The sequence below is a fragment of the Diorhabda carinulata genome, chromosome 8 (assembly GCF_026250575.1).
Source record: "Diorhabda carinulata isolate Delta chromosome 8, icDioCari1.1, whole genome shotgun sequence".
Classification (NCBI taxonomy): Eukaryota; Metazoa; Arthropoda; class Insecta; order Coleoptera; family Chrysomelidae; genus Diorhabda; species Diorhabda carinulata.
Window position 1 is genome coordinate 16,350,555 of NC_079467.1, and position 18,231 is coordinate 16,368,785.

The 18,231-nt window shown below is 32.2% G+C and overlaps 1 protein-coding gene across 2 annotated transcripts; it reads left to right on the forward strand.

Moving 5' to 3' along the window:
• Positions 1 to 1,147: 1,147 nt before the first annotated feature.
• On the forward strand, positions 1,148 to 15,805 carry LOC130896982 (myrosinase 1-like). 2 transcript variants are annotated; one of them, XM_057805431.1, is made up of 9 exons: positions 1,148 to 1,269; positions 3,773 to 3,855; positions 7,502 to 7,702; positions 7,794 to 8,186; positions 10,241 to 10,338; positions 11,906 to 12,202; positions 13,511 to 13,645; positions 14,764 to 14,870; positions 15,633 to 15,805. In XM_057805431.1, exons 1-9 carry the CDS (start codon positions 1,223 to 1,225, stop codon positions 15,757 to 15,759), a joined length of 1,488 nt encoding a protein of 495 aa, XP_057661414.1. In that variant the 5' UTR covers positions 1,148 to 1,222; the 3' UTR covers positions 15,760 to 15,805. The 2 variants fall into 2 exon arrangements, with proteins under 2 accessions (XP_057661414.1, XP_057661415.1); XM_057805432.1 differs by having other exon boundaries at positions 1,208 to 1,269; positions 3,777 to 3,855.
• Positions 15,806 to 18,231: the final 2,426 nt, after the last annotated feature.

An 18,231-nucleotide genomic window follows, 5' to 3' on the forward strand; every position in this document is an offset into this window, starting at 1 on the left:
TACATTTTATATTATTATTATTTAAATCATGATTGTAACTGACAGCGTGATCGGCAATACCTGATTTTTCGGTCCGTCCATATTTCAAATGGGCTACGTGCTCTTTAAATCAGACAATAACGGATTTCTTAGTCTGCCCAATATAGTTTTGGTCAAAATCACCACAGCTAATTTCATATATACCACTATTTTCCAAATATGTTATTTCATACTTAGTATTGGCTAACAATTGTTGTATTGTTGGATGCATAAACCAATTTGAAACCCACTCTGCTAAATATGGAACTAAAGTTTAGTACTAGTAGTCAAAGAATGCATATGAATATTCTCATCCAGGAGGAGTTTTTCCCGCTGGAATAAATTTTCGCCGGAGAATGTTTATTGGTAAGAAAATTCAGTATAAAACAGGTGAGTCAAGTTATTAGATTTTAGTTTACCTTCTGTCTCTGAAAACGATAACTTGGTTATCGAAACGCGCGTCGGACAGTGTAATTGTGAGTAGTTATTGTAGTGGTGGGGTAAACAGTGTATTCAGAATCCAATTCAAACATCAGTTGGTTTATCATTGAAACAAGCTTATTTACTTGTAGCATTATCATTAAGTTTTAATTCACATTATTGTTGTCTCTATCAAGAGTTTCAGATAAATATGACGTTTTGACATCAAAACTTAGATTTTATCAAAATCGAATAGAGCGAGAACTCGATAACAAATTGATTTCTTCTGGATGTAGCTATGAAACAAACGTGGCTATAATAATTGATTAACGAAATGAGAGAATTATTCGACGTAAATTATAACAGGCTGAGACGTATTTTATGAAATTTTCAACCATATTTTTTTCTGTGTATTCCATTACCATAACCTTAACCACTTAACAACATATTCATTTTCTATTCTGGTTATAAATATTTTTCATCTCAAGCATTCGAAATGTGTAATAACTAATAAAACTGAGAATAACGATCATTTGTGACTGTTTTGAAAATCAATTATTCTGTAGTCAGAATGAAATTAAACAAATTACTTGTCACGATACAGTCTAGGTAATTAGTTATAAATACAATATCCATTTATATACTAATTTATTATCGACGTTAGATGCTTAAAAAGATTATCTTATCGACTTACACAATGTATTTATGTATGTGAACATCACTTGGATATTCATTATGAATTTCTTTTCGATCTGTTTATATAGAAGTGTATAAATCTTTTCTGATGTATCCCTTAATTCTGCTAGTGATTGGCTGCTTGCTGAATACAATGTGAGTAAATGTATCAGAAATATTTAGTTATAAAAAAAGAATTTATGTGTTCAACTGGGAAAAAATTTTGAAATCTGTTCACAAAACTCAAATGTTTGCCTCACAATTCAAATAATAACACAAAAAAGACCTTTTCAAACTATTTTACTCAAAATACAGTAAATTTATTCAAAACGCGCTAATTTTTTTCAAAAATCTAAATTATTTGGCGTGAGGTAATATTGGTTTCGAAAATTATTTCTATAATAGATGCTGACAAAGCTGGAAAAGTATTTTGCGAACATATAGGTACAGAAATATCAAGAAAAGTTACCGTGAGATTGAGGCATAATTGGGCATTAGTTCCACTCTCATACATTAAATATTCCATGAAAATGCGGATGTCAAAAAAATTTGTTCGCACACAAAGCACTTTGAAGAAAATGGTGGCCTGTTTTTTCGGAATAACTGGACATGTCGCATCCGTTTCCATCAGATCAACGTTGAACAGCCAATTCTGAATAGTAGACCAATCGCAGAAGACGAATCATTCTCCACCAAGATAATGCGGGCTCCCACGTATCAGTTCAAACAAAAACGTTTTTGAGAAGTCAATATATTGAATTGATCGGTCATCTGCCGTACAAATAAATTGCGAAGTCAACGTTTTTCTACTCCTGAAGAAGTGGTTGGTACGTTAAAATCATATGCTGTGGAAGTATCACAATCGATATGGAAAAAATTCTTCGGCAACGGTATCAAATGCATGCAAAAGTGTATTGATCTTAATGGAGAGTATTTTGTCAAACAATAGAGCCACATCGAATTATAAATATTTGTTTTTACTCTCAAAACTATTACTATCAAAAGTCATTTTGATTGTCAAAATAATGAAAAACAAATAGTTGGGATTTGTCAAAAAATAGTTAGAGAGTTAATAAACATAAAACCATCACTTTCTTAGAGAAATGAAGATGGGCAACGCTTTACTATCAACAAAGAGCTCTTTGCAGAAGGCTGATATTTTGTTAGAAAGAGAGATAAATAAACCTTCACGAAAAAAAAATTAAACTAACATTATAGAAATGAAATCATATCATTTTCTACGTACGACTATTAACGGTGGGCTGAAAAGTTCCTAGGCTAGTATAGAGAAAAAATTCGGTATGTTTAATTCAATCTAGTTACATTTGAGGTTAATAGAACGATTATAGTGACCATCCTATTTTTCGATGAATTTCTATAGTAAAATTTGTATTTAGCCTCAAACTAGGATGCAACTTCGGCAATATCCTCTTTTTTAAACCCACGAAACTCTTTTTAACCCATATTTTCAAATCAACAAGACCTGATTCAGTCAAAGCTCTTAAGTGCAAGTTACATTGTTTACTAGTGTTTAAATCTTCTACTTGAATAAACTTGCAAAGTTTTCGCTCTCATTGAATTTGTTTGTTAGGATTGTGAGTGAATGTTTATTTGTTGTATTTTTTTCACTCAATTTTTCACTAATTATCCAATAATTTTATGTAAATTTTCTAATAACACTACAAATATAGGAATAAACAAATATTTTTTCTTATGATGAAATATTAGTTTTTCCAAAAAAAAAATTATACTAGTATTATCTATCACTGCAACAAAAGATTTAGTGGCTCTTTGAAAAATTTTGTGAATCGTAATTTTTGGCTATCCTAACTCAAAATGTTGCCGACCCCTGATCCAGAATGATTGCATTTTCGTAATAAGAGTTCGTGGACGTTTCCTTTCTTAACATCTTAACAAGGACTCCAATCCAAAATATTTTTCCCCCAACGTCCATCTGCAAATCTAGTTACTTAACCAAAGAAATGCCCAGTATCGATATTTGCATTTTCTCTGTATTTTTCGTGTTTTATCCAAAAAATATTTTTTGTGCGTGAGGGCTTCTGCTCTGTACATACGTACTACCAATTCTCTATAATCTATAACATTTCTCTCATATTGAGATATCCGATTCAAAGATAAGCCTTAGTTTCCTAAATGCATCAACTCAATTCTACTTTTCATCCCATAGGTCTGCCTTTTCCTCCCGCTGCGGATTATATGTCCTAAATATTCATATGGGCTGGTTAAATTTGTGAAGATCATCATCATCATCATCATCTATCAGCCATCTTCCATCCACTGCTGGATATAGGCCTCTTCTAGTTTAAACCATCTATCTCTATCTTGAGCTGTATGTATCCAATTTCCTACAATTTTCTTTACATCGTCACTCCATCTTGTTGGCGGCCTGCCTCTACTTCTCTTATCCATTTGTGAAGATACCACATAAAAAATCACAATGTTATAAATGGCTTAGATGTATAACAAATAGATCAGCCGAGTTAAGTTAAATTCACTATTCACTATTCAACCCACCTCATATTTATTGTCAATCGGAGCTTGATAAAAAGCAGCTCTAATATTATTTTAGGTAAATTTATGAGAAAAAACATTCCTTCCTATACGCTATATTCTAATATTTTTTTCGATTTTTTCTTAGCAAGGCTGACAATCATCTCAACAATATGACTTTTCCCGATACTTTTATGTTTGGTTGTGCAACAGCGGCTTATCAAATAGAAGGTAAAGTAAAACCATATCAAGTGTTCTTTACAACATTTCTTTAACAGAAAATATAATGATTTGAATAATTTAAAAGTAGTCGTGTACTGAGAAGTTCATTATTATGGCCAAAAAAGCTCTAGCTTGAGGGTTTATTCGTTATATGGAAATCGCTCAAATAGATCAATCAAATTTAATATTTGTTTGTAACTTATTTCATCTTCTCTCTTTAAAAACCAAATGTAAAAACCTATCATGACTATTATTATAGAAATTCCTTAGATCTGATATGATGGTGGAACCTTTCCTCATCGTTCACCTTTCCTTCGTCGTTGACAGTAGCCAAATTCTGAGAAAAAAATAATAAATAGAAATGGAGAAAACCAACTTCTAATGACATTTTCCAGCCAAGTTGTTTATAGGAATCGTAAAACTCGTTATCTAGTTGTTAGTATTTTGCCTCCATGTTGTTGGATTTCCTTACTAAATGAGTTCCAAGTTCTTACGTAATGGACTTTGCTCCGAAATAACAACCCTTCAATTTGAGGCTCAATGAAAACATCCTCCTTCAATTTGGCGTCATTCAACTTGTGTTAGTTATTCAAATCATCCATCACCTTTGTTCATAAACTTCACATAGTCCAAGTTTGATCTGAAGCAGTGGCAAAAGAATAATTTTTGGCACTCGTTAAAACGGGACCAGAGAAATCCCGACTGTTTCTTTGACACGTCCTAAATCGTTCAACTCATCAAACGATCAAATGTGACTCGCTGAATCTGGATACAGTTTTGATTTTGGGGTCAGTACACCGTTCTACGAAGCTTCTTTAGAACCGTTGTCATCTCCAGAATTTCAAAAAACTTGCCAATACAAAGGTGCTGTCGATATTGGTAATTCTGCATTGCTGGAAACAGGTCTTATGGCAGGCTGCAAATTGAGATATTGGACAAAAATCATCAAAATACTTGATACACCACTGAAACTGCAAAAGACATACTTCTTCGTTTAGACAGTGTAACAAAAACTTTTCTAGTGTTGTCAAAAAATATGTCAAAGGTTATGGTTGCGCTTGAAAGTTATTTTTTTTACTTTATCTCCAGCTCAAAACGCTTGGTTGCTTTCACGTTTGATGTACTTGTTGTTGAAAAATTGTATAGAAGATATCGAAATCTGGTTTATCATCGCCTTTACCAAGTAGAGGATATCTTCATCATCTACTTTGACAATTCACCTGATAATAACAATGGAAATTTTTCTATAGATCCTATAAAATTTTTCACTTCTCTCACCAAGTCCATGCGTTCATGCTGTGAGAAATATCCACCATTATAATAAGAAACTATTTATCACTGTGATTATGATAAGCCAAGCCAATCAGGGATTGTTACTTGTGGAATTGGTAGAACACGTGTTCCATTTTGATAACGCAACACCGATTATTTACGTATATGATTGTATGATCTACGTAGGCTATTGAAACGTGTTCCAAAAAATCACGACCAAAATACTGCACAATTATTATTGCTTTCAGCTTTTCTAACGGGCTTTCTAACGGGAATAGTTTCATTATTGTTTTTTATTTTTACCAAAACCTTCCACATTTGTTTAATATTGATTTTTATGGAATGCAAAGATTTAGATTTTGAAATTATCCTCCCGAGATATTATTCAAAAAGCATGTGATGTTGTAATCGTTTACTACCAAGCACATCAAGACGAGATTATGAAATCGCTTACTTACATTATAAACTGGAGAATGTAAATCAAAGAAAATCTTCTATCTGAAATTACTGTTAGTTCATTTTGAACGATTATCAAGACAATCGAAAATATCAATAATATGGACCCAGAACTCGATGCTGAGAAGTACTATAATTAGTGAAAACTGTGATGATACATCATAGTATGCAAAACTATGCACATTTTCTAAACCAAAATCGAAAAATATATCCAAAAATAGTCAAAATTCTTACTTCTGTAAAAATTCAACAATTTGTGAGAGATGCACCTGATAAAAAGTATATGATGATGAAGTTATTTTCGAAAAAATCATGAGAGATTGCATTTATGGTTATAATTTCTGACTGCTTCAGTTATTGACCTCAAACAAATTACCCGATACCAAAAGTTCTTGAAAATTTTAGTCGCAGTAAAATTCCACCAAATTTACATAAAATTTGGAAAGCCTCAATCATCCACGGATGTGACATGTTTTCTTCAAATTACCAAATCGACAAATGTAGAATACCACTCATGGAAATAATATACAAATTTTGCACCATGGTGAAAGACATAGTGAAATTTATACAATTATCCAATTTTCCATTATATATAGTTTCCGGAGACCATCTTCCACTATTTCAGTTGATGCAGGTGTAGATTTTGTAAGTTTGGAACGTCATGACAGTTGGAATCCCAGCGATATTGCATGTTATATCGATGGCTAACAGAATGTTCCCTAAGTAAAAATATATCAATTGGAAATCATGAAAAACCTTTTATCAGAAATATTTCACATGATTTTCCATCACATCCATCGTAATATATTCGGATTTTTGTCACTTTATTTATTGCTTTTGATCTAGACATTTTTTTTGTTTGGTTGATATATAATCGCTTTCGAGTTTTCTCATCAGTTTATTTGAATAAATATCCAACTTTGGGTATCATTAGACTCTTCCTGCTAGCATAGTTTCCAAATAATAAACCCCTGGCTACGTCTTTTCTGAATTTATTAATATTTGATAATAAATTGGTATGTACGACAGTTTTGCCTATTCCAAGTACTACTAGGCACTGTTGCTCAGTCCGTCCAGTATATATTTGAAATGTATAGTCTCCTGGATTGCACACTTTTCACTTTTCATTTTTATCTCTTAGTTGGTATTTACGAGTATTTTCAAAAGTTTAGTTTGCCTCTCCATGGTATCATACTTTCGTTTATGATCATTTCTTGTCCTTCGGTATCATTGCAACAACGGCCGGAAGATTTTCTGTTAAATCTACTTGAGTACCTCCATTACAAGTAAATTGAAATTTTTGCTGATTTTTAGAATAGTCGTTTCATGAAAATTTAAATTGATTACTTGCGGGATCTGGTATAGTACCGTTCCATCATTTTCCTCCTCCTTTATTTCTTCATTATCTATTGTGCTCGGATCTCCATTGGATTAATTCATCACTGGATACACCAAACAACTCGCTATTAGAGTTATTATAACATGGATCAATGTCGGAGGAGTCCGAATAATTCGGAAACTATTCTTAGGATAGATTTTCCACTCTCTTGAGCTTTTGAGAAGAGGTGCTTTCTCAAATTCCTACTCCCTTAAAAAAATACTTAAATGAATTATTTCATTCTTTTCATATACACAAATTGCGTGTAGTTCCACGCCGTGTCAGTCGTTTTTTGAAACACATGAACTTGACGTGTGTACCAATAAATAAACACTGAGTATGCATGATTCCACGAATCTCTTTACCGTTAGCGTTAAAAAATGAGACATCGACTGACAAATTCTTGTCAGAGTGTGAATAATGGAGTAGAATGAACGAATATTTGTATACGATAACATCTACATCATACCATCAATTCAATTTAAATTAATTTTTGTAAATTGAAATTGAAATACATTACCCATCAATATAAACTGTACTATTTTTCAGGTGGATGGAATGCGAATGGTAAAGGTGAAAGTATTTGGGATAGATTTACGCATCAAGTACCGTCACCTATCAAAAATAACGATACCGGTGATGTAGCTTGTGATTCATATCACAAATATAAAGAGGATGTTGCTCTTTTGGTTGATCTAGGTGTCACCCATTACAGATTCTCGATATCATGGTCGAGGATTTTACCAACAGGTTATAGTTTTATCCATTATCTGCATTGTTGACAGAAAAACTAGGTACAATATTGTAAATATACTAATAACTGATCAAATATGGTTTTTAGGCTTGATAAACGAAATAAACTTGGACGGAGTAGATTATTACCGAGCATTGATACACGAACTTAAAGAAAACAACATTGAACCGTTTGTAACTTTGTTCCATTACGATACACCTCAAGGTATAGAAGATTTGGGTGGTTGGCGCAACCCTTTCATAGAAACATGGTTTTCCGATTACGCGAGATTATGTTTCGAACTATTCGGGGATGACGTGAAATATTGGATGACTTTCAACGAAGCTAAACAAACTTGTGTACTTGGTTACGGCACTGGTGTATACGCACCTGGAGTTAAGTCACCAGGAGTTGCTGAATATATGTGTATACATAATGTTTTAAAAGCTCATGCTGCTGCCTGGCACGTTTATAATGATGAATTCAGGACTACGCAGAAAGGTAAATGTTACCGTTTGATAGTCGAACATTATTTGTGTGTCATGTCATTATCTGCTGCGCATTTAAAAAAAGTCAGTCAACAATCATCATTACTTCTACAAACCTGCATATTCATAAGGCATATTGCATTGATCATGATCTATATGTTCGGAAAATAATGCGGATCATAATGAACTTGATCCGTAGCTGATCGATGTAATCGGGACATAACCAAATAACTGCACAATGTTGATGGAGGAATAGTACGGTCTACTCTCTTAACTGAACTTAACCATCCAATAAAAGCTTTTATCTTGATGATTTTGGCGAAAATAGTATTTCCATTGGATAATTTTGCTGCTAGCTATTTTGTGTTACACTGGATACTCATTTGAATCTTTTGGTGATTTTTTTAGACTTCCATGCTTTTATTTGTGCATTTTTTTCGAACTTAGACTAATATGTAGAGTTTGTGGGAATAGAGTTTGATTGAGAATATAAACGCCACTTTGTAAATATATTTTTCTCCATACTTTATTTTTTCTTTCATATATATTTTTACATTTTGTATGATGACGATCGTATAAAGAGGTCACCATGATTCTAATGCAAAAGTAATCAAAAATAAAATCATAAAGTGACATAACTAAGGATAAGTTATTCTAAATCTTGGTAAACTTATTGACATCCAACTCAGTCATTATGTTTTTTGAACTTCCATCCTGAAGTATGTGGAGGTAATTAGGAAGAAAGCATCGACAAGATTCAATCCCAATCTGAAATATAATTGAACGGTTTCCTTCGATATATGATGTGCTTGATTATTATTTTTCAATATGGTATAAGCTGGATGTAATGAGGACCTAATATTGTTAAGGGTATACCTACCATGTTATTCAAACCATGGAGATTTTTGTGAAAATAGAAGAAATCACACCTTCTCGTTTAAAAAGAAATTGATGCAGTAGAACCATAGACCCTAGTTCAATGGTCCATAAGTTTATTAGCCAAAGGGCCAATTATGAACATTACGACAATTTTTGAAAAAAATGGGAGCCAAATCTGCTTGTTTACTAAACTTTTATTACATTTAATGAGTAGTACACTGATTAAAACTAATTTCCATACTTAATAAACATTTTTTTAATACAAACAAGGTGCTTGCATCTCCTTGGAAAGTTTGAATAAGCCACGTTTGTTTGTTTATGCTTGAAAAATGTTGTTCACATATAAATGTAGAATAGAAAAGGGAAAGCACAGCACACCAGATCCTGTCTTACTAGTCCAGTTCATTAAAAGCAGCCCACTTGTGTTGTTAACTAAAATTCCATTTTTTCTACTCCATTATTTACAGCTGAAGACGAGTTTAGAGCACCACATCACCAATTGTATGTCCAGGCTACCACTGTCAGTTTGAAAAGGAGAAAACAAGGTTATCGTAGCATTATCAAATAATTTGACAAATGATAAAGCTGCTCTGCTGTTTCAAAATTTATGGTTTAATATGGTATTCATCAACAGAGGAATTATTTTCTTGACGATGCTTCACCAGGCTCGGAAAATGAAACTATAAAAATCCCGAGCAAAAATGGATAATCTCTTTTTGAATGTTGTTACTTCTTCTAAAATCGAGAAAATTAAGTTGCCTTTCTCCAATTATCTTTCAACTAACTTCACTCACCATGTGAAATTCCTCTTCAGTCCAAGCTGAAGAGGAATTTCTATCAACTGATTACTAACGTGTGAAATTAATAGTGCTGTGATTGAAAACATTTTCACTGTGGTATCCATGAAAATTTGGGGATGGTTTGGCCTTAATCGAGTCACGTATTCAGTTCAGATTACTTGCAATTTTTTGTTAGCTTCATGCAACTCCCCACTTAATTCACCTTAAGAATATCAACACTCATATCAACTTAAATGGTGTAGATAACAAAGAAGAATGCAATGAATCAAACGTTGCATTCAAACATGCCAAAAAATGTTAAGTTTAATCTGGCTTCAAATGTATTGAAACTTTCCAATCAAATTCTGTAATTATTAATAGAAACGAAAGTAATTTTGTTTCAAATTAGGTCAAGTTGGAATCGTCATCGACTCCAGTTGGTTTCAGCCGGAAAATGAATCTCTGCAAGCTGATATAGATGCATCTGAGACACTTCTTCAATTTACGGTTAGTAACTCCACAAATTTATTGAACATGTTTATCAGAATGTAAGTAATTGGTACTGAAATATGGATTCTCACAATTCCACAGTTTTTGCTTTAAAAAAATTCATAAATTGTTGTGAACATGTAAATGAATGAATGATTACTTACTGTCTTTGTTAAACTGTATTTTTGTTGAGTGATTCTTATTAGAACAAAATGAGAGTTAAGCATACAGTGTGTCTCAGTATAAATGCTACCACCTCATTATTTGTTTATAAAATCTCATTTAGCAAATTTCTAGCCACAGTTGTATTATATAATTGTACTCCGTCTAGTTGATAGTACAGACTCTGTACTTAGACTTTTAGAGATCATATAGTGCATACCATAAATGGCCCCTCAAGAAATCTGGGGAGAGTACGCTTTCCGAGGCGTCTCAATATGACAGTGAATTTAGCTTGATCGGATGAGAACAAAATGAATTAGGAATAACATTTTTCGAGATTAGCTTTATAGAAAATATAGCGTTTAATATTCGTCTAAAATGAAGATTTTATTGCTTTAAATTCATTACAAGTCTTGTAATTCAGCAAACAAAAGGTTTTTCATTCAATTTCACAAATTTTACCCTAATATCACAATAATATATTGAAAAACAGATTGCTAAAGCTAAATGGACAGTTATATAAGACGTTCATCACTCCGTGATGAATTTTATTTGTTTGTTGTCTAGAATCGTTTATGAAATAAGAAAAGTATTTAGCAATAATTTAAATTTTTAATCTATAATTTAATGTAGAAATATGCTGCTTCCAGCTTATCGAGCAAGAAGTAAATTCCGAATGCTTCCAAGTTTTGTTAATTTCTTTTATTTTTTATAATTAAAGAGCCAGTTTTTAACAAGTACCTTGCAAATTTTGGCTGGAAAATGTTCCCGCCTTATTAATCCTGTTTTGAATGAAAAAACTATCTGCAAATGCTTAACAATTTCCAACAATCGTTACAAATTTACACGTTTCAAACCCTACCGTTTTTCGTGGCCTATGGCTTTTAGTTTCCGGTTTATTTTAGATAGTATAGCCATTTACTGATGCTACGAAAAAATATTGTTTCTCATAGTTCATTATCCAATGAGAGTTATCAGCTGTCCAATAGGGACAATTTTCTGTGCATAACTTTTATTGCATCTAAAAATTAGATCGAAATTTTGTCCATTTATTATTTGACACTGGGAGAATATTGTATAAAACCTATAATTTTGAACCTACTCATTACAGTAACAGCACCAGTCATCCAAATCAACCATAGATAGTTTCCGGAAATAAAATTTCTGGCTTTCATATGAGTCAAACTCTTACTTCACATTCCCAATGTTTTAATGATAACCACACATACCAGTTCACTTGGAGTCACTCTAATTTCAAGTTTAACTTGAGCTGGATACAGAAATTTCTGGAAATTTGTCAGAAATAATTTTAAATTCTAATGATCATGACCCAGTTCTTAATTTCAATGAAAATCATGTCCACAATCTTTCACAATGAAACCACAACTCGTTGCTTTGTATTAATAGTTTTATCACTTTTCAGTTTGGTATATTCGCAACTCCCCTTTATATGGGCGATTATCCTGATATTGTAAAAGAAAACGTGGAAAGACGGAGTCTAGCTCAAGGGTATCTGAGATCAAGACTTCCAGAATTCACGGAAGAAGAAAAAATCAAATTAAAAGGTACAGTCGACTTATTAGGTGTAAACACATATACATCCAGTATGGTGAGACCACTTGATGTACCTGATCCAGAAGGTAAAGGTTTGAATTCAGACTGTGAAGTTTACCAATATCAACCAGATGATTGGGAGAAGACCGATGATGTTTGGATGAGGGTGAGACAAATATTTATATTAAGTTTCCATAGAATTTTATATACAATGTAAATCAACAGAAAAACTAATTCTGGGCCTCTATACTATTTAATACTCTTTCCTACGATTTAGGCTTACCAATGGTACAATGGAACATGTTATAACTCACCTATGTCCTATGTTGGATATTAAGACTAAAAATGATTCGTTCAGCTTGGAAAATAGATATAGAGATGTAAATCGAGAGATTGACATGTAACTCTTATAATTGTAGTAGTTTCGAGCATGCTAATTTCGTTTTGATGTTTTCTTATTCCCGCAGATCAAAATTAAACACATGTTTTGGTACATCAATCGAATTGGAAAAAATACTTCGACAATTGGTACAAATGCATGCAAAAGTGTATTTTGATCTATATGGAGAATATTTTAAAAAGTAATGAAGTTTCACCCAATTAAAAAAAATTGTTTTTATTTGTCTCAAAACAACCCTCGTAATAGGTGCAAAGTGTTGTGTTGGACTTGATTCTAATATTTAATGGATTTAAGAGAGGTATTACGACTGACAGGTTCTGCATCAACATGCTAACACTGAGGCACTCCAACTTTTGATCATAGAAGTAAATAATGCAGATTACTGAAGAGAACAAAACCATCTGATCTAGTATAACCGTAACGACATAAAGTGCAGTGTAGTGGGTTCGTGTTATGAAATTGATCAGAAAAAGATCCATCGTGACATCTTAGTAATTCATTGTATTCGAGTGTATAAAAAACTATGGGAGAAAGTGTCAAATTTTCTCTTATTATCCATCAATTGAAATAGTGGCAAATCCAAAATTTAGATATTCTTGGGAATATTTTCTTGGATAGGCTATTTCAAAACATATTCATAGTTCTATATAAAATTTTAATGAATTGAATGAATATCCAGGTTGATGGTCCAGCTACTACTTGTAAAAAAAGTGACATTTCCATAGTGCAGATAATTAGTGTGGGGATCACAGAAAATAAATATCAAATTAAAATTATGTGTGATAATTTTAGTAAAACTTTGCTTAAAAATTCTCCTGATGATTTCTACTATGAATTATCACAATATTTATATTTAATTTATAATTAAAACGCAAGGATTTCACCATTAAATTATCCTACAAATTGTTTGAGATACCTCAAAAACCCAACTTGAGCATATACGCTTATTTGAAGGGCTTGGGTAACTGAAAGATTAATTTTTGTGCTAGAATTGTGTGTACTTTTGTACAGTCTACAGAAATTCTTTTTTGTTATTCCCGATTTGAATTCATGATATTCATGTTTCTTACATAGGTGACTCCATGGGGATCAGGAGAGCTTGTGAAGTGGATTGCCAGAACTTACGGAAATCCTCCAATGATTATAACAGAAAATGGTAGATCAGATACTGGCACATTAGATGATGACGCTAGAATCACCTTTCTAATGGTAAGTAAAGTTTTTCCTTTGTTTAATTGGCTTTGTATGAGTTTCGTTTCAAGAATATTGATTCTACGTTCATATCTTATCAAGAGTAGGTTAAAAAAATTGAATGATCAAATGAAAAATCTTTTATTTGGCATCTTTAAAAATTTTCCACTAATTTTTCACTTAATCCTAAGCCAGATTAGGGAGAATGGTGTGGATGTGTGCGTGAGGGTTATGTCAAACATTTTTTTCCATCTTCCCTCCCACTCTTTCTTCTTTACTCAAGCTGCTGGAAGTTTTTGTTTATATTCGGCATATATGCCCAAACCATCAAATTGTGCTTTATGTATTTTATCTATACCTGCTTCAATCTTTGCTATTTCTGTATATATTGTTCAAACAATAAATGACATTTAGCATGTGAACGCTGCCTCCTGAATCAAATATAAACATTTTCTTTTTCTTTAAAACTAGACAATTTTATCTTCAGTTTTATTTCCATTATTTATGCTTTACTTATCTATATAAAATTGACTGTTTTCTGTGTGGTTAGTCTTTTTACAAATACCACATCTTTCTAAAGTTGCTGTGTTTTGATCTCGATTTCCATTGCCATTTTGATGTCTTCCATTATCGTGCAAAATCAAACAATGTGATTGGGTTTCTCACAATACAACAGATTTTTCTTTGTTTTTTTCCTAAAATTAATCTTGAACTGAGAATTTCTAAGATTCCCAGACACTCTTAGAAAATCTAAATCTTTCTTTTGTAACTAAAGCACATGTGTTGATTTGCCGCTCTAAACATCTGCATTTTGGATTTTCATGTCTTTTTGAAACAAATCTTTGAGTTTGTCACAAGTCTTTTTCTTCAGTCAACCATTCCTCATCAATCACTATTGCGTATAACCCACTAACTTTAAAATACACAGATGTTTTAACATTCTATATTTCAAAGGATTTAGAATTCATAAGTTTTTCAATATCATCCGTTTCATCCCAATTATATTGGTATTTAGATTAAATTTAAACTAAAAAATATCAATATATCTCGTACTAGATGATAAAAATGTTGAGATTTGATAAAAGGAAGTTAATCTAAACCCATCCCAATTTCATTAAAATCATTCTATTTTTCAGGAATATATTAGTAGTATTAAAAATGCGATGGATGATAATAATCTTGACATAAGAGGATATACTGTCTGGAGTTTACTTGATAACTTTGAATGGTTATTTGGATATTCGTAAGTATCAGAAGCAATTTCATTTTTATGATCTAAACTGACCTCAATTTTTGAGAGTTTCTACTCCATATCTTCAGTGTCTAGTGTATTCAATTAGCAAGAATAAGATTAATAAAGCTGCTATGGATCCTTAAGCATACAGGAATCGAGGCAAAGAATATTCCAATTTAGGAACCACTCAAGAGAGCTATGAAACACATATTCTGCAATTGTTGAGCCCTTATTAGAATGAACGAAGAATTAACCCTAGTGGAAAGCCAGAGATGATCGAAGGGTCCTTTAATGGTCGATAAGATCTTTGAATTGTTTGTATTAGTCTTTCAAGGCTGAATACCCTATTCGCAGATTAAGTTGTCAGACAACAGACAAAGCAACAGCAGGATTGCTCACCAGGACTGCTGATAATAGAAATAGAAAATATAATGGGTATATATAATATATATATATATATATATATATATATATATATATATATATATATATATATATATATATATATATATATATAATATAGTGGGTAATAGAAAACAGCTATGAAACACATGTTCTGCAATTATGAATCCCTTATCAATAGCAGTAGGTTTATCGTAACATTGAACCTAGTAGAAAAGCCATGTTTATAAATCCAGCAATGCTGGGATGGTCTTAGTATCGGTATTCCAAGGGTGAAAATTGTTCTTCCTATGTATTGACACGATTTTTAATTGAAATTCGTTCACAGTTATGTATTTGCATCTATTAAAAAGTTTATTTATGTTTTAGAAGCAAATTTGGACTGTACCAAGTGGATTTCGACAGCCCTGATAGAACTAGAACTCCAAAAAAATCTGTAGAATATTACAAGAAGTTGATTAGAACAAGATGTATTGTCGATAGTTGTGTTAACTGAATGATAGAAATTATTTTGCAAATGAATATTGATTAGTATGGTTTTATTTTCCATTTTATTTCAACCTTCTGTCCTGACTGTAATATTACCCCAGGTAACCGACTAATGAAGTTATGGCAAAATAAAAAAAACTGTACAATAAAGAGACGGAACTGGAAATTATTTCTAATATTACACAAAAAAGTTTTTCTATAGTTTGTGCCAATAATTTAATAATCATTCAAGTGATATAGCTTCCATTTGCAAAAATACAAAATAATATCAAATAAAATAGAATATTTTGTTGTTTTGGTTATCTGTCTTGCACAAAAATAATAATTTTTATATATTGATCCGATCAAAGTTGACCTTCAAGAGTTTGTTCAATTATTTTTTGTACTTTTAATTTGGAATTTTAGAATGCAATGTTCTGGGATAATTTATATGAAAAAATGGATCAAACTATTTTCTAAATGGAGCTTCTAAAAATAAATATACGGGATGATACCATTAAGGGTGACGGTTCTTTAACTTTTATTCCATTGCTTGTACTCAATGTAGGTATGTTCATTTAGGTACTCTTCAACTAGTACTACACACCATTTTTTAAAAGTTTCAACTTAAGTTATCCATAAAGATGAGTTTTAACTTCACTCAATAGCGGATTTTCAACTAATTATTGGAAAGTTGTACTTCTTATGTGAACAACTCTCCTTTACCTTCCAGTACCTACAATTTTGTCTCTAATATCATCTAGGTTTCATCATTATTCACTCGGAAATCTGAAGTCCATTATGTTACTGTCAATTTTCCACGATTTAGAAACGTAGTTTACTAACTTACTACCCTTCCATCTTACTTCCCTTTTATAGCTTATTTTTAACACGCAGAATGCCATAATGAAAACACAAATATTGATGTTTATTTGGTCAAACTCAAGTTCTAGTTATTTTCAAAAATAACGGCCTCTTTCGTCGTCGGATTGCAGTGATCCCACAGGCTTTCAAGCGACTAATATGCTTTATAAGTCGTGGGGGAGAGGGAAAGCCAATCGGCGCTCATTCTTGTCGATTCCTGTGTTGTTTGGCGCCTTTCCCGCTTAGTATTTGTTCTGACTTGGTGGAGTCCACGTCGCTTACGTTCTTGTCAGCGACTGCAGTTTAGGATTTGTACTGACTCTCTATATTGACGTAATACAGTTCAAACAGTGAGTGTTCCAAGTACTTCAGCAAAGCGTGTAGTTTTTCAGAAGTATCCGGATCCGCTTCTAATTCACAATCACTCCCACCGCCAGCTGACACTGACAATGTAGATGATATTATAGAAGAAGATGAACTAAAAAATCTTGACTACACTGAAGAAAACGCAGACGAAGGAGCAGCTCCGACAAATATTATTTGGTCCCCGATTTCAGTAAAAAATTCAGGACTTTGTGCTGCTTATTATGAGTTTTATAAGACATCGCTGTATGATTTTTACAAAATGATGTGAATTAATGAACTGTAGAAGCTTCAAGAGGCAAAATGAAGAGTTGGTATTCATTATTGGAAGGAAACCAGTCGTGAAGAAATGGAAAAATTTCTTGAGTGTATTATGCTAATGGGTTTGGTTGAAATGCCTTTCATAAACTCTTATTGGTCGACTAATAAGATTTATACTAATTTCTTAAAAACTATCATGCCAAGAAATCGCTTTCAACTGTTACTGAAGACATGGCATTTTACAAATAACCTTAATGTTCTAGAAGGTGACAGATTGTACAAAATAACTCCACTCGTGACAAAGCTTCTAGAATGCTTTCAAGCCCCAATTGTTCCAGGCGAATTAATAGGTATAGTTGAAACCTTAGTGTGTTTCAAAGGCAGGTTAAAATTTAAGCAATCATGAACAAACTATGCCTTCTAACGTCGTCTTGAAGTTGAAACTTACTACTTAATCAAGGTAGAGCAACTTTTGTGAGAAGAAAACATCATGTAACGGATGTTATGCTAAAGTTTCAAACACCAAAGACTAAATTTCGCTGTGATATATGGCAAAAAAACTTGTGTTTCAAATGTTTCTTCGATAGTCACGTTGCATATTCTAAATAAATGTTCTTTTGGATATCAACAAAGGTTGTATTTGAAATGTTTCTTTGATTTTGATGTTGCATTAATTCTAAATAAATGTGCTTTCAAAAATCAATCATGGAACTTTTATTTTTCCATTCAAAAATATGTGACAACATCTAATTCCAAAGCCAAGTATACACCCGTATTGCCTAAAATATACTCAATAACATCCCATATCACTTGCACTGAAGTGTCGCATCGATAATATGAGGCGCGGCAGAAATATTTTTTAATATGTCGGATAACATCGATCCTCCATGGCCGTATTGAATTTAATTTTGTTAGCCAAATGGAGGATAAGGTTGATCCCTCATAGCAGTTTACTAATAAGAACTTTTTTTTCAATTCTTGTAATTCTAATTCTGTAATTTTTTCGAAGCAA